Source organism: Barbus barbus, assembly GCF_936440315.1.
Source record: "Barbus barbus genome assembly, chromosome: 19".
Taxonomy (NCBI): Eukaryota; Metazoa; Chordata; class Actinopteri; order Cypriniformes; family Cyprinidae; genus Barbus; species Barbus barbus.
In genome coordinates, this window is record NC_136747.1 from 24,211,450 (window position 1) to 24,235,144 (window position 23,695).

General features: G+C 35.7%; 1 protein-coding gene across 1 annotated transcript in view; it reads left to right on the top strand.

Moving 5' to 3' along the window:
- Positions 1 to 9,737: 9,737 nt before the first annotated feature.
- Positions 9,738 to 23,695, top strand: part of LOC306885322 (potassium channel subfamily K member 9-like) — a gene marked incomplete at both ends in the record, with an annotated part of 47,780 nt that continues 33,822 nt past the window's right edge. The window contains one exon of the mRNA XM_079441774.1: positions 9,738 to 10,293. Coding sequence (XP_079297900.1) covers positions 9,738 to 10,293 — 556 coding nt within the window. The remainder of the gene's footprint in view (positions 10,294 to 23,695) is intronic.

A 23,695-nucleotide genomic window follows, 5' to 3' on the forward strand; every position in this document is an offset into this window, starting at 1 on the left:
AAGGAGCTATTTATTATGGTGTTTTGGCCAATGTCTATAACTTGAAAGTTTGCTTGACATCATCTTATTCTCACAAAACATGATGTGACCCATACTCAACATTTATTATGGGTTCACATGCAACAAATATGAGCAGTGAAATATTTTTAGAAATAAAAAAATAATTGGTGACACTTTCTATGAAGCCCATATTTATAATTTATTATAAGAGAATTCTTAAGACATTATAATGAAAACCTGATAATGTTATATCATCTTATGAATATTCATAAGAACCGTTTTACTGTATTATAATTAGCGATTGACCAATATTGATTTTTTTATAACCGATACCAATTTGTTATTGTATACATTTTAAATGTACATGTGACAAATCATTTCATTCTTTCACTTTGATCCACAGACACTAATACACATTGTTCTTGCAGTTCATGGGAGACAGGGAGAGTGTCTCCATCCTTTGGCTCTGGTAACAAAAGATAAAAGGCTTTAAGCTAAAACATCGCTTTTTATATTATTTATTTATTTTCTGGCTTAAACGAACCTCTCTTTACTTGAGGGATTTGACCCATTCCTTCCTGCATGTAAATGAGCTCCAAAAAAACAGGAGTTCAATTAAATTCCATGTTTCCAGCATCTGAGCTCAGAGATTAACCTAAGCTTTCTCTCTCTCTATCTCTATCTCTATCTCTCTCAGCCACGCCCTTCATTATATGTGCCAGCACAGGTGTGAAGAGACAAAAAAAGATAAAACCAAAGATGGATCATTGAGATTAGGCAAAGAACAATCTCAGAGAAAAGGTTGCGCTTACACATGAGAGAATTTTAAAATTAATCTGCAAAGGTGAAAACAAGAGAAAAGACAGAAATGAATCTGAACTTTGGTCACGTGTTGGGGCGTGACTGATATCAATTTTTCATTCTTGTCCTGTAACAAGAAAACTAAAGTGCTGGTTTTGATGTTGTATTTCACACAAAGCCTTACAGGTGGGTAAAGTGAGGCTGAATCAAACATGCTCTCTGAAACACACTTCTGTATTAGACTGGTTTGGACAGTATTCCAGTGATTTGGTTCATTCAAATGGCTCATTCGAATGAACTGGTTCACTGGTTGATTCACCAATTGATATGAATTATTACACGCAAAGTTCCTACAAATCATTTTACTTGGCATATTGACTTCACTAAGGTTTTGAAAGAGGTCTCATATGCTCATCAAGGCTGCTATTATTTTTATGAATATTATAGTAATATTGTGAAATATATATATATTTTTTTAAAGAACTCTTTCCTGTTTTAAAAAGTAATTAATTCCTGTGATGGTAAAGATGAATTTTCAGATGAATTTGTCGCATGATCCTTTAAAAATCATTCTAATATATGCTAACTTGCCGCTCAAGAAACATTTTTATTACTATTTTCAATGTTGAAAACAGTTGTGCTGCTTAATATTTTTGTGGAAAGCAGGATACTTTTTTCAAGATTCTTTAATGAGTAGAAAGTTCAAAAGAACAGCATTTATTTCCAATAGAAATATTTTGTAATCTCATAAAAGCCTTTACTGTCACTTTTATCAATTTAATGCATCTTTACTGATTAGAAGCATTTCTTTCTTTTTTTAAATACATATAATAGGCTAATGCAATATATGTTCGTTTCTAAATTTCTGTTATGATGTTTAGTGTTCATCTGCTGCTCCCATTTGCTTTTTTTTTTACATTTAACTACCATTCTATATAGACTAATGCAATCAGATGCAACAATAATTTCTCAAATATTTATTATAATATATACAGATAAATTGAAAATTCATTCAATTGTATGAGATGACTGGATGCTTTCTACTGATTCCTTTTGAACTGTCATCAACTGAACTGCAGTGGTCAAACTATTGAAAATAGTGAATTAAGCTACAAACTCAATTATAATGTGCATTGCTTCCATCTAACATGTATTTTGTGGTGCAGCTCATCATATTAGTTGTGTGTTTCACTAGTTAGCAGTAACCCGATTACCTCTAAATATGTTCATAGATTTGTATTGAATATTATCTTTGGAATGGAAAAAATATATATTTTATTTGTAAACATCATACTTTTTCTCTTATTTTCTGTTAATGTCATAAAACTAGCGAGCTAAGCCAGTAGTACTGACAGTGTCGTGTAAAGTTGGCTGAAGATGTGAAAAGCAGAGGAACAGACAAACTTAATAAATTGAGTCATTTACGCAGGAACTGCTCCAATTGATTCAAACTCATGACTTTGAATCAGATCGCGCATTGAGAATCATTTGATTCAGATCGGGACTTTGGAGCTCGTATAGTGAATGAGTTAAGATTGGAACTTCAGAGCAGTTTCTTGTAACTTTTAATTCAGATCGGAACTTTAGATCAGGTTTGTAAATTCGTGATCTGTGCTCTAAAGTCACAATCTGAAATCATTATTCACATGGAACTTCAGAGCGCAAAGCACAAATCATTTTATTTAGAGCGGAACTTCAGAGCGGGTTAATGATTCTTTTGATCCAGATCAGAAATTTGGAGTGTGTTCGTGAATCATTTCAGGAATTAAATGATTTGTGATCCGCACTCCAAAGTCCTGATCTGAAATGATGGTTCGCGAATCATTAATCAGATGGGACTTCGGAGTGCAGATTATGAATCATGATTTAGGTCAGAATCTTTTGATTCAGATCAGAACTTCCAAGTGCAAATCACTTGATTTGGATCATAATACGGTGCAAGTTTGCGAATCATTTGATTTAGATCAGAACTTCGGAGCAGTTTCATGTATCTTTTGGATATCATTTGGATTGGAACTTCAGAGTCAGTTTGCAAATCATTTCGAGAATAGAGTGATCCGCGATACTCGCTTCGAAGTCCTGATCCAAAATGATGGTTCGCAAATCATTAATCAAATGGGACTTCAAAGCGCAGATCATGAATCATTTGATTTAGGTCGGAATTTCAGAGCAGGTTAGCTAAAATTTTGATTTAGATCAGAACTTCAAAGAGCAAATCATTTGATTCAGATCAGGACTTTCGAGCATGTATAGCGAACAATTGTTTTTCTGATTTCTTTTTTAACAAAACATCAGGTCATTAAAACAGTACAGTTATAAAACAAAACAAAGAGAAACAAAGTATACACAAATACAAATCCCTTAAGAAAATTAACCATGGTTTTTATTTTTTTGTAGTAAAACCATGGCTAATTTTCATAAAGAATAAAGAGAATAGGATGAAGATAGGGATGTTCTTTTCACTGCTTTAGGATTAATAAAACTTTAAACAGTTTCCATATACTTATCTAGATCAACTATGAAATGAAATTTAGAAATTTAGCGTAAATTTTATGTATGTGATATTTAGCATAGCAGGAAGCACAAATTAATTAAGTTATATTTTCCTGTATTCTCTTTCGAGTAGTCAAACAATCCAAAGAAAACATTTAAAACAGAAAGAAAAGTCATTTACAAAATGATAGGATGAACATTGAAAAAGCCCCCCTCAAATTGAAAAAGGTTAGAGAAAAACGTACTGCGCCATGGTACAACAGTTATACCCATTCTCTCTAGAAAGAAACTCGTAATCTTGAGCGCAAATGGAGAAAAACTAACATGGAAGTTTTTAGAATTGCGTGGAAAAACAGTATGTCCAGCTATAGACAGGCTCTAAAAGCTGCCAGGGTAGAGCATATCAGCAAACTCATAGATAATAACCAAAACAATCCATGGTTTTTATTTAGCACAGTGGCTAGATTAACAAATAAACAGACGCCACCCGATCTAAATATTCCCTCACAGTTTAATAGTAATGACTTTATGAATTTCTTTACTGATAAAATAGATAACATCAGAAATACAATAACAAATGTAGATTCTACTGCGTCTAGTATTTCAGCTTCATTCATCGCACCCAAAGAAAAACTGCCGTGCTTTACAACTATAGGACAGGAAGAGCTAAATAAACATATCAGTGCATCTAAACCAACAACATGTTTATTAGATCCTGTACCCACTGAACTACTGAAAGCTACTTACCTGTAGCAGAAAAAACACTTCTCAATATTATTAACTCATCGTTATCTTTAGGTCACGTCCCAAAACCATTCAATCTGGCGGTTATTAAGCCTCTTATTAAGAAACCACAACTAGATTGTAATGAACTGGCAAATTACAGACCCATTTCAAATCTTCCGTTTATGTCTAAAATTTAGAAAAAGTTGTGTCTGCTCAATTGTGCTCCTTGCAAAAAAATTATCTCTATGAAGAATTTCAGTCAGGTTTCAGGCTTCACCATAGTACAGAAACTGCACTTGTTCAAATTACAAATGACTTACTTCTTGCTTCAGACCAAGGCTGCATCTCATTGCTAGTATTACTTGATCTTAGTGCTGCGTTCGACACTATAGACCATGACACACTCATAGATCGATTACAAAACTATACTGGTATTCAAGGGCAGGCTTTAAGATGGTTTATATCCTACCTGTCCGATCGCTACCACTTTGTTCATTTAAAAGGAGAGTCATCACAATTATCACCAGTAAAGTATGGAGTACCACAAGGATCTGTCCTAGGTCCTCTTCTATTTTCAATATACATGTTGCCTCTTGGTAATATTATTAGAAAATACGGAAATAGTTTTCATTGTTATGCTGATGATACTCAACTATATATCTCAACAAGACCAGATGAAACTTCTAAACTATCTAAACTAATAGATTGTGTAAAAAATGTAAAAGATTGGATGACCAAAAATTTCCTCCTATTAAATTCAGATAAGACAGAGATATTACTTATTGGACCAAAAAAACAGTACACAGAATCTCTTGGATTACAATTTTCAACTAGACTGATGTACTGTTACGTCCTCTAAAGTCAAAAATCTGGGTGTTATATTAGACAGCAACTTGTCCTTTGAAAATCATATTTCCCATGTTACAAAAACAGCATTCTTCCATCTTAGAAACATTGCCAAGCTTCGAAACATGCTACCTGTTTCTGATGCAGAAAAGCTAGTTCATGCATTCATGACCTCTAGACTGGACTATTGCAATGCACTGCTAGGTGGTTGTCCTGCATCTTCAATAAACAAGCTACAGATAGTCCAAAATGCAGCGGCTAGAGTTCTTACCAGGTCAAGAAAATATGATCATATTACCCCAATTTTACAGTCTCTGCACTGGCTACCTATTAAGTTCCATATCATTTACAAAATATTATTACTTGCCTATAAGGCCCCAAATGGTTTAGCTCCTGCGTACCTAACTTGTCTTCTACCACGCTACAATCCAACCCACTCCCTAAGGTCGCAAAACTCTGGACTTTTGGTAGTACCTAGGATGGCAAAGTCCACTTTTTCACATTTTGCTCCCAAACTCTGGAATAGCCTTCCTGATAACGTTCGGTGTTCAGACACACTCTATCTGTTTAAATCTAGATTAAAGACACATCTCTTTAGCCAAGCATTCACATAATGCATCTTATAATCTTGTGCTGCAGTTATATCTGATCAAATGTACATTATTATTATTCTTTAGCTTGAGTTGAACAAATTATTTTTGCTTAGATGGAACAGCAGCTACGCTAATTATGTCTCTATTTGTTTCTCTGATTAACATCCCGTGGTAACTAGGAATTACAGAAACTTCAGTCTGGATCCAACCCTTAAATGATCTGAGATGACCGAACACCTGAGAAAAGATGATGCCAACCCCTCAGAGGACCTCAGAGGATGCCAAAGCTCAGACAACATGCAGAATTACCAAATTTGGCCATAAGTTAAATATATTAAAGTTCTGCAATATATAAATATATTGTGGAAACTTAAATTCCTGTAGAGCTGCTTTGCAACGATTTGTATCGTAAAAAGCACTATACAAATAAACTTGAATTGAACATTTAAAAAAATCTGACCAAACTTTTTCTGTGTGGGTACACTGCCAAACAAGTGAATGACATCTTCCTCAAAAGATTGACAAAAACAGCAACTTGACACTTCAGTAACTGACTATTATAATTACTATTATTATATTTTACAGGTGTTCTGACCTACAGCGCTTTCCTCTGAAGTCCGTTCTTCATTAAGCAGTCATCTCTCTCCCTTTACACATCTAGAAATATCTTCCGTGTGTGTCTGTGTGGGTGGCTGTTGTGGGGGGTTTTGAAATGTGAGAAAATGAAACTAAACTTAGCTGCAGTAGGCTACATCAGACAGAACATTTACCCTGTATATGTGTTTATAAACTTTATAGCCTGTAGATGCCGAGTGTGCGTCAGTGTCTGCTCGCGCCCAACGTGTCTTTCTGCATGTTTACAGAAGGATTGTTCATGTTTGATGTTGATTCATTTGCTGAAACTCTCAGCATACGGCGTTAATGTTTACGTAAAGGTTGTGTTTGGTTCCCTTGGTGTAACTAGACTGAAATTGATCTGGTCTGGTTCAGGATGAGTTGGGCAAAAAACGATGAAAAACAGTATAAGTAAAAAAATCCAAAAGTACAATGTGGGTGTTTGTCCACCTCACGATGTGAGATGTAGTGCGCTGTGTAAGAGGATAGTTTCACAGTCACAGAGATGGATTAAAGGGATAGTTCACCAAAAAATGAATGTCTGATTTGCATGATTTGGCCTGATTAGCATGATTGTTTTCCTACAGCAGCAATAGCCACCTTAGTTTGCAAGCGGACGTAATCGTCTGTTAATGCACAAGACTTCCAATTCGTTAGTGCATCCTTATTCTTTATTATTATTGTTATTCTTAAACGCTTAAGTAAGTTTATGGGCGAGACTTCCGGTTCATTCGCCGCCGTAAGGAAATAACGAGAAGAATAACAATGTGCAGTAACCTAAACGCTAAAACGGTTTGCACCACAAGCCAGTGTGTTCAGTAAGACAGTGGCGTGCACAGACCTCTGGAGGGGCAGGAGCGAAATGGTGTTACGAGGGCACAATCGCAGACCGGAGGTGGGGTGTTGTTCCCCCTCGGCTAGGGGTAACACGATTCACGATTTTATCACGATTCTTTGTCATGTTGTTTTTTTATTTTGCAAGCTGTTTGAGTAGTACAGCCAAACTAATTTCCCTATTATAAAGACAAAGCCTTTCAAGGTAACAAAATATAAAAAAGTGTGGCGGATATTTAGGCCAAAGTGGGTGAAGATAAAAATTGTTGTCATTATTTTATCTTTGCTATTAAAAAATTTGAACAAAGATACACATTACAAATACACATAATATACAAATAAAATAAACAGTGTTTTATTTTCAGGTATGCGACAATAGGTGTATTTAGCAGGAGCATTCAATAAACTGTATGAACAAATATAAAAATAAAACGCTATATAGATTGATTCCTATTAAAGCAACTATATTAACGTTTTTCAGTCAAGAGTAGTGAGTGATTTTTCTCTTTGTGTTTGGCGTTTTATTAACATTAAAGGAATAATTCACCCAAGAATTAAAATAGGCTAGTGTTTTATTTTTATACCTTCATTTACTCACTCAAAAGTTGTTTTAAACCTGAGTTTCCTTCTTCTGCTGAACATAAACACTATTTTGAAGAAGGTAGAAAGAGAAGAAGAGGTTTCTCAGTGAATAATGACTTAAATTTTGGCCTGTTTCTCACAAAACATATTTTTATGGTGTTTTGTGGATCGCTTGATGGTAATGTGGATACTGTGTACATTAGTTGTATAGAAAATAGCAGCCTGGACATTTTGCAAAACATCTCCTTTTGTGTTCTACAGAAAAAGATTTGTAACAACATGTCGGTGAGTAAATGATCACAAATATTTCATTTTTGATGAACTATTATTCCTCTATAGGCCAAAGCTAGGAATTTACAACAGTGTGTGTACTTGTGCATTACAAACTCTGTATTTGTTTTGTTATTAAATATTTTTAGATGTTGAGAGTGTGCTTATATATTAGAGAAGTATTATTTAAATTGTCTTTACTCTTTATATCATCATAAACTTCCGCTTACACCAGGAGACTGCAGAAATTTTGGGACAGGACCTACATTTACCTACCAAAATACTCTTTTGGTGTCCAGCTCACTACCGTTATTTTAGTCACAGGATCCTCACAGATAGATGCTCTGAAAACTGAACTCTTTTCAGAAGGTCCAAATGCATTTTTTACACTGGCACAACAGTTTTTGATTAACCCATAATTTTTAATGTCCAGATGTCTACATCAGTTTATCTGATCATTTTATTCAGACACAGGTTGTGTTTTGTATAGAGGAGACCAAAGCAGTATACATTCAGACAAGAGCTGTCTACTGTATATTATGAAGATAAAATTTAACCTAAAGGTAAAGGGTATTCTCAGGACAATGTCTAATGGAGATGGAGGCTGAAGAGGGGAAACAATATACAATAATATCAGGGCAAGTTGTCACATGCAATTTTTCACAATTTATTATTTTTCCATTTGATAACCTTTTACATGTATTCTGTTACAGAAATTGTTTCAGAATTGTTTTTACTGTTTAAATGTAGCATTAAAGCCTATAACAGGCTGTTTAATTACGAGTTTCATTGAGTTCTCTATACCCCATACAGTGTATCAACATTCCCCAGACATAGGGTTTAATGTGTGTTAAATTAACTGTTTCTTTTCCTCTCTCTAATCGTGTTAGAAATGTTCACTGATAAAAATGATCATATTTTACTGGCTCCTGTGGTGAACTAATATTTACCCATATGGCTGCTTGGCACATTCTCACGCGTAACATATGCGCGCGCGCGCACAAAAGTTCACACAGGAATAGTATCAAAGCGAGTTTTATTATGGGAAGTGGGTTTTTATTGATATATTAAAATAAAAAATAAATGCCATTAAAAACTGTCCATTAGGGCTTTCTGAGATTTGAATAGCTATTGGGTTTAAAAAGTGTTTGATGCATATTTTCAGCATAAAATAATATATTAGACCGGATTTAACGAGCAGCTGCTCTTTATGATTTACGCTAAAAATAGTCCATTTTACCTGAATTCCCTCTTTTTCCTAGGTCACCTGTTGAGAAGGTGCAAATTGCATAAATGATTTCAAGCTGAGATCATAACACACACGCGCTCTCTCAACGTGTGTCTTTAGTGTGGAGTGTCTCCATGTGTGTGCGTTTTGGTGATGCGCGCGCATTTTTTCTTAGGCTGGCACACACCGAAGTCTGTCAGCGGACGCTTGCGGTGGCATACCGTGACAGTGCAGCTTTACCGAAGCGAAGCCAATTGAGAGTCGAGCCCATCCATCCGTCCATCCACACGTTACCGGGGAAACAGATGGGCACGTTCGCGCTCGGACCTGTTGTTCATAGGATCATCAAGCTCAGCGTTTCGGCGAAGCCACGGGAATAAGTGAGTTTCTCCTGGGTTGGATCACGTTTGGAGCATCAGTCGTGCGCTGCGCGTCTCCGCCGCTCATCAGATGCTGCTGCTGCTGCGTGTTCAGGGGTCCTCATCCGGTACCACCGCCATTACTCACGCACCGGCGGAGTGAGAACAGCTGAAGATGATCTTCAGATGAACAGGTCGGGGAAACTTTTTCTGGAGGATGTTCGGGGAAGTTTGGATATCTGATGGCCACGACGATGAGTTTGTTTAACCGTAGCGGAGAATGAAATTTAACAGGTGCGTAATTGTCACTCGAGCATGAATCCCAGTGGCTTCTGGCGTCTTCTCCAGTTCAGAAGCTCTTTGGAGATCACGCGGGGAGCGCGCTAGTTGATGGCACTGCGCTCCGGGAGGACTTTGCTGTGGTTCGGGCAGGTTTTGCGCAGAGTTTCGCGGCTGCAGGGCTTGTGGTCCCGGCGCTCCAGCAGTCTGCTGTGTCTCTCCACCAACCAGGACCACGATCAAGGGACTTGTTACAACCGCAACCGGTGTCCGAAGACGCAGCAACAGCAGCACTGCACCTATCCGCCCTTTCCAGACTGCTGCTGCGCCTTCCCGGGGGATAAGAGGGGACATGAACCCCTCAGCCGCCGGTTCCTGGTGGCCATGAAGAGGCAGAACGTGCGGACGCTGTCCCTGATCGTCTGCACGTTCACCTATCTGCTGGTCGGGGCCGCGGTGTTTGACGCGCTCGAGTCGGACTTCGAGATGCGGGAGAAGGAGCAGCTGGAGGCTGAGGAGAAGCGCCTCCAGGGCAAGTACAACATCAGTGAGGATGACTATAAAAAGCTGGAGAGCATCATCATGGAGGCCGAGCCGCACAGAGCAGGGGTCCAGTGGAAATTTGCAGGGTCCTTTTACTTTGCCATCACTGTCATAACCACTATAGGTGAGTTTCGGCTGCTTCTCCGCGTGTCTTTCGCGCGAGGTGGCGAAAAGAGTCTCGTTTGGATATAAACGTGTGGTTTATTAGAGAGCTTTTTTGCACTTCGCATGGTGTGATGATGGACGTCGCGTGGGGTACCTGGTTAATCATTTCAGCGGGAGGAAAAGTCCAGACTGGGGTCTGTCTGGCGAGATGAAGGGACATTATTAGTGCGGGACCCTGAATGCGCAGAAAAATCACTGTTATTATCGCACCACAGGTGTGTCATTTGTTGCGTAATTTCAGAAATCACAAAAACTACATAAATAACTAGTCAAGCAAGTAGTTTATAAGCTCTAAGGCGATTATTTGTAGCTACATTTCTAACCTAATTGTTGAAATCGTCACTTTATGTATTGCGTAAAGTGACAAAATTGCAGTTGACTTTATATTAAAATAGCTTGAAATGACATTAAACTGTACTTTAAAGTCTCTTTGATTTTGTTCATGTGTTTTCATATTGAGATTTTAATGTGCACGAGCTGCTGAAACATTGTATAATGTTCTTTAAAGAGATATGGGCATACTCATTACTTTTTAATTTTTTTTAATTAAGATATAAAACATTTGTCAATATGGCATGATTATCTGTATTCACGGGCAGCATATGTAATAGTGTGGACTGTAGTGAAGTTTGTAGTTCAGCCTTGTGCCGTGGTGCTGAAAGAACAGCTCACCGAAACAACAGTCAACGTGAACGAGCGCCGCACGACATAAAACATTCATAATGCGTCTTTATGATCAGGCACCATGACAGTTCATATGAGGACATGAGACGTGCTGGAGAGGCTCGGTAATCTCTCTCGCACAGACACACGCGCTGAGGTCAAATGAAGGCCAGAGTTTTGCGTCTTGCAGTATTGTATCACTGATTGAGTTCATTTCTCAATGCATCACCATTCAGTGTCATTAATGGATCAGTAGAAGCGCTGTAAAATCAATCTTGATGCAACAGGTGCAGGCTGCAGCTACAGCTGGGTCGCCCCTCACTGATCGTGCACATTATTATTGCAGCACTGTATTGATATTCCTCAGGCATTCTGGTGCTTTGTTTTAAGTATTAAACTTGTGCAATTAATGCACAGTGTTTAGACTCCATTCAGATTTTGAATTGTAGATTCGGTTTTGACTTCTAAATCTAGATGTATCTGCATATTGATTGGTCTTTTCTTTATTGCTTCTGCTGAAGCATCTATAGCCACTGCAAAGATGATTCCGAGTGTCATGACGACAGCAAAGCAGCATTTCATTTAGAACCAAAGACTATAACTGAAACGCGTCTCAATCGTCAGCACTATTTCTGTGCTGCTTTGCAAGAAATCTAGCTTAGAAATACAACTCTGCTGCACCAAATATTCTCTCTCTCTCTCTGCCGCACACGCTCAGGTGCTGGTTTCCTTTCACAGGTTGAACATGTTGCTTTTAAAATCAGTGCTGGTCTTTTATAGGCCTTACATTTGAATGGCTAGCGTTCCTTTTTTTTAATACACACTAATTTTACTGCTCCTTCATTCCTGTAATGCAGCACCTTTCAAATTCTTTTCTGTTCAAAGAAAAGTGTAAACTAGACTTATATATGTGCTCTGGTCAACTATATACATTTTAATCTGACGATTTACGTAATGGAATGAAAGCAGGGCATAAATGAAGAGGGTTTTATTCACCTTTTTGAAATTATAAAATTTTCTGTCATTTTATTAAACGGGATGGAGTGAGAAATCAATGAGAAATCAGAATTTCTCAAATTCATCACTATTTGATGATGATGTCACTTCCCATTTCCTGGAGGATGATGTCATCATGAATTTGCTGGTTTGAGAGATTGATGTCATTGACACTGATTCAATGAGATTGAAAAACTATGAGTTACCAATTAAAGCAATATTCTGAAGAAATATTATTTAATTGGGAAATATTTCTTAATAAGTAGTAAATCTACCATGTTAAAATTAGTACAGCATCCAAAGACATGACAAAAATAATAAACAAGGTCAGAAATGCCAACAAAATGAACAAAAATGCCTCATAGAGAATTATTTTATTTTTGCTTTTTTTTTGTGTTATTTACATTTTAACATTTGATATATTTCAGAACAGTTTGTATTGATTTGCGCATGCCTGTATTTATTTTGCATTCATTTTATTTTTATTTACCTTTTAACATTTGATATAATTCATAACATTTTATTTTTATTTTTAAAAAACTTCAAAATTCACCCCATGTTTACTGTGAAATTGTAGACAAAAGTTAATACAAATGAAACTAATATGATTTCCATCTTTAAAAGAAATGCGAGTTCAATAATATTTTGAATCGTATTTGATGTGCACATGTAAATGTTCTGCGCCAGCTCAGCAGTGCATGTTGCGTGTCCACACAACAGGTCTACTGTACAGAATGTACTTGAATGTTGGTACTCAGTTTGTTGACGGTGTTTTAGTGCTGTGTGAACAGCAGCTCTTGTGTATAATGAATAAGCATCCCGTTCTGTTAAAGGACACTAATGCACATCGTGTGTTCTGCGGTGTGCGTTTGTATACAGTATGATCACGAGAAACACACACGCATATGCAGGTGAGCACACAATGATGTGGACTGAATAAACTCTCTGTTGCTTTGTGCTTGTTATTGCTGGTTATTTGCAGATCATTTGCATATAGCTATTGGTTTTGATTATTTTTTTTACTAATGCATCACTGATTTGCTCCTGTGGCTTCATAAAGCTTTCTTTCCTGCTTTACCATTGTATTTCAGTGATGTTTGGCCATATACTATGGTGATGATACCATGGTAAATTATTTTTTTCTTTGTTTTGGCACAGCAATGCTTTTTGATTATATGGATATGCTAATCATTCAGTACTTTGGTTTATTTCAAAGTAGCATGGTTTTTACCAGTATTGGATGATTTAAAAGCAATGCTGAATATAATCTTTCTTTCTTTATGGTGATTTTAATGAATTTGTGTTTTGGATGATGGTGCAAAATCTCTAGACATCCTCATTATCTCATCTGTGTGTATCATCGCATTGTTGAGAAGGAAAAAACTGTGTGTGTGTGTGTGAAGCCACACCTCAGCAGGACAGCGACAATACTGCAGTGCACTACGTGTGTGTGTGTGTGTGTGTGTGTGTGTGCATGTGTGTGTTTACACTACTGCAGTATCGCTCAAAGCATCCTAAATCTGATGATGATTATATTAGTAGTTCAGTATGAAGTGCAAACTTAACTTTCCGTACCACCTGTTATGTATTTGAGATGAATTCTGGTTTTGTAATTGAAATAAATATGGATAAATAAATGTTTTTAATTCCAAATACAGTAAGACTGGTAAAGCAATGTATTAGATTAGTACAGTTATGAATTGCCCAAATAGCCTGAATAGTGAACACATAATGTTGTGGACTGAATAAACTGTGTTGCTTTGTGCTTGTAATTGCTGGTCATTTGTTGATCATTTGCAGATCATTTGAATATAGCTATTGGTTTTGATTACATTTTTTACTAATGCATGCTCCTGTGACTTCATACAGCTTTCTTTTGTGCTTTACCATTGTATTTCAGTGCAGTTTTTTTTTAATTCCATATACAGTAAAACTGATAAAACAATTTATTAGATTAGTACAGTTAGGAATTACTTTTATAGTCAGAATAGGTTTATTTGGTTTAAGTGAGATTGAGATTATTTTTGATTTATGTGGATCACACTTCAATCAGACTTCTATCTTCACGATGTAAAAATGTACCCTATTTCTACACCCTCAGAAAAAGGTACAAAAGCTGTCACTAAGGTGGTATCTTTTCAAAAGGCATAAATACATTGTATATTTGACTTATGTGCACCCTTTAGGGTTAAATAAGGTACAAAAGTGTACCTTTTGAAAAGTTTTGAAAAGCTTTTGTACCTTGAGTGCATTAAAAACACTTTTCTGATTTCATCCAATCAATTCCTGATTGGATAAAATTGGATAAAATCCTCAATAAGTCTGATTATGGAAGTAAAATGAGTTATTTTTTTTTATGTTTTTTTTTACTTGACTTTTTTTCTGAAAGTTTAGCACAAGCCATCTTATGAATTCTATTTGGAAGTGTCAAGAACCATCAGCATATATTAAATTACAAATCATGAATCATGCACGTTTAAAGTTCATTCTTCTTGTTTCTCTTTTTTGACCTCTATAACACGTTTTTGATTGTGGTTTATTTAGCGCAGTGCTTTATTTGAGAATAATTCTGCCTAAATTGCTTTTTAAATCCTAAACAATCAGTAATTTGGCGGGTGAGATGTCAGGGTCAGGGCTTAGATGAATGCTGTATAATTGTATTATTCAGTTCAGTACAATGAATTGAATTGAGCTGGCACATTCAGTCCATCACTGCTGAATGCATCTTCACAGAAATGGAGAATTGTGGTCTATATTTGAATTGATCTCTTGAGTTTGGATTTTGAAATGGATCTGGCTCCATCCTCAAGTGACCAGGTGGCTCAGCTTGGCACGTAAACACGTACATTAGCAATGTAAAGTTTCAGCATGAACGCAATTCGCCTCTTTCCATTCTGATAGAACATTCAAGCAAACACTCAAGCTGTGAGACAAGAATGGGCTGTATTTAAATCTTTTAAAATAATATTAATTTCATTATATAATTTTTTTTACATGTTATTTTTAGGAATGCAATTGATACTCCAATGAAATTTTCTTCAAAACAAGCACAAAACTAAATCTAATGTAATTTGCTTCAAACTGCTTTAGTTTGTGTTGTTACTTGTCCATTGAGAAGTTCAAGCGAGTGACTCAGTTTAGAGGTTTAGTATGTTTGTTAGTATGTTAAAAAAAGGGTCCAAAAGTTATATTTTTTGTGTCTTATTTACATTTTAACCTGTGATGTATTTCATAAAATATTATATATATTTTTATATTTTTATATGCATTTACATTTTACGATTTCATAATCAATTTATTATTTATTTTTGTTTATTTTATTTACCTTTTAACAGATGATGCTTCATAATATTTTATGTTTGTTTACTTTTTAACATATGATGTTTCATAATATTTTATGTTTATTTACTTTTTAACATTTGACATTTTATTGATTTTATTTTATTTACTTTTAACTTGATATATTATATTTTTATATTATGCTTTTATACTTTTTAGCATTTGAAATATTTCTAATATTCTATTAGCTTCACCCTGATCCTTGTGCATTCACAGCTATTTGTTTGATTTTATAATTAATAGTTATAATTTTTCATATTGTCTGTTTATTGATTTAACTGTAGTATTAGTAACTGTAGTATTAGACTTTTATATTAATATTAATAAGCATAAGGTTAGGTTATAAGTAACAGATATAATTGTTCAGAGTGACAGCTTATTTAAGTTTATTCATTTGCCTGAAATATTAAACTTTCCTATTAATGTTAGTAAATATGTGATGGGTGCTTTTATAGGGTTAGGAAAAATGTATAGATATACTATATAAAAACATATGTAGAAATATACAAGTACAAAAAACAACATTTAGGGTGCAAATATTACCCCTTTTTATATTCCTCAAAATATTACCCAAAAGTAATATTTATCTTTAAAAGAATCATTACCTGAAATAATGCATTCATAAGCAACAGTTCACACACTTGTTGATTTTTAACTGTCTGTCTATCTATCTATCCATCTATCCATCTATCCATCTATCCATCTCTCTATGATTCTTTGCATTTCCTAAGCTCTCTGAGCACAGTTTGAGTGACAGTATGTTTTTAATAATTAACAGATGCATTAGTTTTGATGCATAGAGGAGGCCGTGGATGTGCGGTAGTGTGTGTATGCATGTGGGGGGTGGAAATGTCAGAGTATCCTGGAGCCTTGGTTTCCGTGGAGACACTGTGTGTCTTGGTCATGTGTGCGGCGCTAACTCGGCGTCGAGCAGATTGCGCAGGGAGCTGGTTCCCCTTGCCGTGATTAATTGCTCGGAATGTTTCCACCTTTCCGCAGAGGCTGAGTGCGTCTGAGTTCATGAAGCATGTGCTGTTCCGTACAGAGGCGGCCTTCCACTGGCCATCACGCTTTACCACGATACACTGCTCCGGGGCTGTTTGGAGAGCTGGAGGCAGTGGAAAAGACGCTTCTGTTTGTTTGCAATCTGAATTTATAGAAACTAAAGCTGTTTGAACTACAAGCAAATACTTTCTGAAATGTCAAAATAATTATTAGTTATTTTGCTTTGTTGGCAGTGGTGTAAAGGAAAAATGCAGACAGGCACATTTCCAGCCCAACCAGTGGCAGCAGCACAGTAAACTGGCCTTGGACAGTAAGCTGTAACAAGGTCAGAAATGAACCAAGGCTCTGGGAAAAAATACCAGCAAAAGCAACAAAAAATATCTTATACTCTATTTCATTCATTCATTTATTTATTTATTATGTTTATTTTTACCTGTTAACATTTGATGTATTTCATAACAGTTTATGTTGATTTAAGTTGATTTTGATTAACTTATTTAACTTATTTTTATTAACTTTTTAACATTTAATATGGCATATTCTATTTTTATAAATATTTTTTTAAAATATTTTTTATTTTGATGTTTATATTTTTGTACTTTTTAACATTTCATATTTTTATTATATTATTATTTTATTTACCTCTTAAAATCTTATGTGTTTCATAAGTGTACTGTATATTGAACTATGCATTTGTTTATTTTACATTCGTTTGTGTTATTTTTTATTTTTATTTACTTTTTTAACACTTGATCTATTTCTTATTTTATTTCTATTTACTTTTTTATCACTATTTATTTTATTTGTTTATTTATTTATACTTGTTAGTATTTGGTGTGCATTTATTTTTTATTCATTTATCTATTGTTATATTTATTTTTATTATTATTTATGCTTTTTAACATTTAATGTAGGCGTGCTTCATAATTTGAAGTGTCAGCCCGATCCTTTGCATTACTTATTTATATATTGTTTGCACAACTTATTTGATTTTATAAGTAACTGTTATAAATGTCAGATGATGTCCAATGTTCAGGTGGAAAATTTAAGTTAATTGAGTTAATTGAAGTATTAGAAATAAGTATAAATAAGTAAGTCACATGCTGTCTGTGTCTGTGTGTGTGTGTGTGTGTGTGTTTTATAGGATTAGAAAAATATCCCATACTAAAGGTATGAAAAATGCTCTTAACACCAAGTCTAAGGGGGCAATTATTAAGTTAATTTCCGATCTTCTGTCTTATGTCCACTTACCTGCTTAGAGCAAATCAGTTAGGGCGAACGCTACATCACCTAATTAATATTTCTGATGATAAGAGCTATAATAAGTCCTTCTACACTTTTCAGATCAATATTATGCTCCTGATTGTGTGTATCCTGGTACTACCATGAGTTTGGAGGGGATCTGTTCGACAGGCCAGTGTTTGAGAAACCAGTCATGATTCCCTTTGGTGACGTCAGTGGCACAGAAACAATACGCTTCACGTTCCCAAACTGTTCAAGACTCCATCTGGCTGTGCAAAAACACAAGAACGTGCCGTGTGTGATCGGCTCTTGAACGGCTGATGTCATTCATTCTAGAGTTTTAGTTCTCTAGAGCATGTGGAAAATGTAGCAATTAACATTCCCGTCATGAGCGTTCTCGTTCCATAAAGCACAAACGCTTGATTGCACAAAATGTAAAGTTTGTAGCGAGCGGCAGCATCTTGGATCAACAGCAGTGGCTTTCATCAGCATGTTACTGTGGAAGCATTAGACCGCTCACACTCCTTCTCTCTGCTGCTATTTTTAGCTCCAGCTCTACAAGCCCACAGTCACACTCGGTTGCTTATCCAATAAAGCTAAATCGATTTTATACTAATTTCCAACATGCTCTGCGTATCTATAACTCATATAGACTATATCATCTGATGGAAGATCCTTATAGCAACCAAAATAAGAGCTAATCGACACGATTAAGGCATCTATCTATCTATCTATCTATCTATCTATCTATCTATCTATCTATCTATCTATCTATCTATCTATCTATCTATCTATCTATCTATCTATCTATCTGTCTGTCTGTCTGTCTGTCTGTCTGTCTGTCTGTCTGTCTGTCTGTCTGTCTGTCTGTCTGTCTGTCTGTCTGTCTGTCTGTCTGTCTGTCTGTCTGTCTGTCTGTCTGTCTGTCTGTCTGTGTAAAAGTACCTTGTATATAGAAATGTACCTTCTATGCATTTATTTAGGAATATAGCATGGTAGTGCACTGTAAAACCTGATAAGTTAAGAATACTCAAAACATTTGAGGAAATGTATTGCTTCCATAAACAGCTCATTCATTCTGATCTTTATAATTAAGTGCTAGTTAGCAAATTCACACTAGCAAATGCTAATGTAGTTATCAAAATCATACATCATACACTTGCATGTAATTAGTCATACAACATGCAGTATATATAGTCTTTAAGTTTTGCTGTCCATCCTCAACCTAACCACAGGCTCTACTCTTCACCATAATGGTAACACTACAAAACCAACATAAACAAAACCTATGCAAATCCTAACATACAACATTTAAGTGCCAACTTACACTCACCTAAAGGATTATTAGGAACACCTGTTCAATTTCTCATTAATGCAATTATCTAATCAACCAATCACATGGCAGTTGCTTCAATGCATTTAGGGGTGTGGTCCTGGTCAAGACAATCTCCTGAACTCCAAACTGAATGTCAGAATGGGAAAGAAAGGTGATTTAAGCAATTTTGAGCGTGGCATGGTTGTTGGTGCCAGACGGGCCGGTCTGAGTATTTCACAATCTGCTCAGTTACTGGGATTTTCACGCACAACCATTTCTAGGGTTTACAAAGAATGGTGTGAAAAGGGAAAAACATCCAGTATGTGGCAGTCCTGTGGGCGAAAATGCCTTGTTGATGCTAGAGGTCAGAGGAGATAGGGCCGACTGATTCAAGCTGATAGAAGAGCAACTTTGACTGAAATAACCACTCGTTACAACCGAGGTATGCAGCAAAGCATTTGTGAAGCCACAACACGCGCAACCTTGAGGCGGATGGGCTACAACAGCAGAAGACCCCACCGGGTACCACTCATCTCCACTACAAATAGGAAAAAGAGGCTACAATTTGCACGAGCTCACCAAAATTGGACGGTTGAAGACTGGAAAAATGTTGCCTGGTCTGATGAGTCTCGATTTCTGTTGAGACATTCAGATGGTAGAGTCAGAATTTGGCGTAAACAGAATGAGAACATGGATCCATCATGCCTTGTTACCACTGTGCAGGCTGGTGGTGGTGGTGTAATGGTGTGGGGGATGTTTTCTTGGCACACTTTAGGCCCCTTAGTGCCAATTGGGCATCGTTTAAATGCCACGGCCTACCTGAGCATTGTTTCTGACCATGTCCATCCCTTTATGACCACCATATACCCATCCTCTGATGGCTACTTCCAGCAGGATAATGCACAGGATGCCACAAAGCTCGAATCATTTCAAATTGGTTTCTTGAACATGACAATGAGTTCACTGTACTAAAATGGCCCCCACAGTCACCAGATCTCAACCCAATAGAGCATCTTTGGGATGTGATGGAACGGGAGCTTCGTGCCCTGGATGTGCATCCCACAAATCTCCATCAACTGCAAGATGCTATCCTATCAATATGGGCCAACATTTCTATCCTTGTTGAATCAATGCCACGTAGAATTAAGGCAGTTCTGAAGGCGAAAGGGGGTCAAACACAGTATTAGTATGGTGGTCCTAATAATCCTTTAGGTGAGTGTATGTCTCCCTATGTTAATCTTGTGCAAAACACACAAAATAACACTTCATTTCAACATTTATTGTCTTGTTGTCTGATGCAAAGCATGCTGTGAACTAGAAAACTCAATCCCTTTAAGTTCAGCTAACTACAACAACATTTTGAGTTTACAGAACTTATTTCAATTAAGTCCAATGAACTTTCATTATCATTTGAGTGAAATGAACTAATTTCATTTAATTCATTTCACTGTTCGGTTTTACAGTGTGCTATTCATTCGTTCAATTGTTATTTATGGATTTATTAATTTATTTGTGATATGTACCATATTAATACTATTTTATTTTATTTTATTTTGTCATGTACCATGACAATACTATTTATTTATTTAGGCATGATTGCATATTATAGTACTGTGGCAGTATCATGATACAGCTACGGTACTATGGTACTAAGAGAGATGCCATGGTACTAAAATTTATTTATATAGTGGTTCCCCCCCCCCCCCCCCCCCCGTGTTACATAGTTTTTATGTTTATTGTAGTTTTTTGTGGTGTGGTATCATAGCTGTATCATATGATATCCCATCTCTCTCTCTATACATCACTTGTAGTACTGCTCTAAGCACAGGGGATGATTTGACCTTGTGTCTTTTTTTCATCCAGTGACTCGGATCATCTTACAATACACGGAGAACTGTGGAGATGGGAATCCAGCTCAGTTAGTTTGCTAGATGAATTTCAAACAGTATTATGCTGCTTTTTTCCTCAATACCTTCTCCATTGTGTAACGGTAGCTGCATGGCACTCTGCCATTTTTATGAGTGATCTGTTTTTCAATTAAGTTCAGCCGGCTTGCCGTTGAGGTCTCTCTTTGCTGACTAAACATGTGGTTACAACGCTTTCGTCGAGGGGAAATGGATGGCGCTCTTAAAAGGGTGTTTTTATATTGTAGTACATTTTTATTGATGGGGGTTTTAACAGGTCAGAGTTATATGCTGAGCGCTGTTGTTTTCACACAGCAATCCGGACAGGTGCTGCACTTCACTGGTGGGTCAAGCTAATGAATGAATAAGAAAGAATTTGCAAAAATATAAGTTGATTTAGATGCGTGCTTTGTGCACTCTCTTAACAAATTAAATTAGACCACAGATATACTTCGTATCGTCCTTACAGTGTAACAACTGAACCTTTGGGAGAACTGATTCAGCAGAATTTGGCTGTTTAAATCTTGCCTGTTGAAAATAAATGTAAAATATTTGAATTAAATATTTAAATAATACATTAAAATACATATTAATTGAATTAAATCCTTTCATAATTTTTTAATTTTTTTTTATTATATTGGAAATCCTTTTAAATTAATTTCAATAGTTAAAAAAGCTCCATTGACTCTGTCTGTAATGCTGCTGATTACTAGGGGAAAATTAATGTCAAATGCTCAAAATGCACTTTCACTGAGAGTGCATTTTATTTTTCTAAATAATTTAAATAAATGTTAATTAAAAATCTATGTATATTAAAAATAAATATAAATTAAATTCCTTTAAATATTTTTAATTACATTTATTAAAGAAATAGATTTCTATAGGAAATAATAAATGCTAAATGTCCACTATAAGTTAATTTCATTTTATGGAATATTTTCAATATTAAAAAAATATTTAATTAAAATATTTGGAAAAATCCATATTTCATTAGAAATACATTTAAATTAATTCAATTAATTTAAATATTTTTAAGTAAAATATAGAAATGGTGAAAAGAACACACTGAGCTCCATTGACAGTGTCTGTAATGCTGTTGAATTCCATAGGAAATTATGACTGACAAATGCCCAAAACACTTCCATTGAAGCGCAATTCATTTTTCAAACCAAGAAATCATTTAATGTGTCAATTTATAATAATTGAGTATAACTCTGAGTATATTTAGCATTAATTAAATTGGGTATTTAACCCAGAACATCACTTTCTATTTCATGTGTGAATATTGTAGTCATTTCTCCGAAAGCATTAACAAACCTATTCATCCATGAAGGAATGTTGCAGTGCATGTCAGGACACACAGCAGCATGAATAAAACATTCAGTTCTGACCAGTATTGGATTCTAACATTGTTAGCAGATTCTCATGGGAGCAGGTCAGTATGTATCTGTGCTGTACGTCTGTGTGTGCAGATCCTCTCTCTAACACATGCATGTTCACCAGGGGGAAAAAAAAACGGCGAAATGCAGTGATATGTAGATTATATGTGTGTCTGAGCAAAATCGGCTCAGGTCTATGATAACTGGCATTATCTTATTCATAGAGTTGCAAATCAGGTAAGCATGGAGGAGGTGTTTAAATCTGCAGAGAGCTGTGCGTGTGTTTCATCGTGAAAGCATATAATTTCTCTCTGGAAATCTCAGCGTAAACACAAACCGCTGTTTGATTGACAGCTCTCAATGGCCCTTGACTTTGGTTTTAATATTTCTCGATTTCTTTCACTCTCTTTTTTATTGCATGAGAACGAAACGGCTGAAGATGTCAACAGACACGTGCACACGCACACGCACACACACACACACACACACACACACACACACACACACACACACACACACACACACACACACACTATCACATTTCTGTATGCTGCTATGATTTTATACATGATCGAGAGAAAATAATAGTTTATGTTAAAGGAATAGTTCACCCAAAAATGAAATTTTTGGCATTATTTTCTCAGCCTCTACTTGTTCCAAGCCTGTTTGAGTTCAAAAAGATATTTTGAAGAACGCCGATAACAGTTTAGCCAAACAGTTGACGGTAGCCATATATGTGCATAGTATTTTTTTTTCCATACTATGGAAGTCAATGGCTTCCATCAATTTATTGTTTACCAACATTCTTCAAATATATTACTTTGTGCTCAACAGAAGAAAGAAATTTATACAAGTTTGGAACAACTTGAGGGTGAGTAAATAATGACAGAAATTTCATTTTTGGATGAACTGTCCATTTAATACCAAGTACTAAGGTCTTTTGGATATGTGTTATAACCATGTTTTTGGATGTTTATCACATTCTTTATGGACACATATGATGGGATGTGGCATGGCAATGGAGATTTACTATAGTAACAACATGTATTTTGGGGCATTGTCCATGGTATCCTCAGTTTTTAACCAGATGAAAACATATTTTTATGCATATTGTACTTGCTTTATATGGTATTAAATGGGTTGCACTTTATTTTACTTTACATGTACTTACACTCTGCTTACAGTGTACTTACCTAAGAAAGTACCGGTAATATAAGGTAACTACATGGGATAGTTTTAGGTTTAGTACTTAGTTATTACCTAGTTATTGTAATTACTATAATAAGTACATAGTATGTACATGAGGAACAGGACTGTAAAAAAAAAAAAAGTGCTACCATTACATGCCATGGGATTACACTTACAAAAAAGTACCAAAAATACTATGGTAGTACCATGGTACTTTTAGGTAAGTGTAATCGTGTTTTCTGGAACATGCTCCATGGTAATACTGTGGTTTTTGGATATGTACAATAGGCATTTTGAGGTATTTGCCATATAGTTACTCCATGTCTTTAG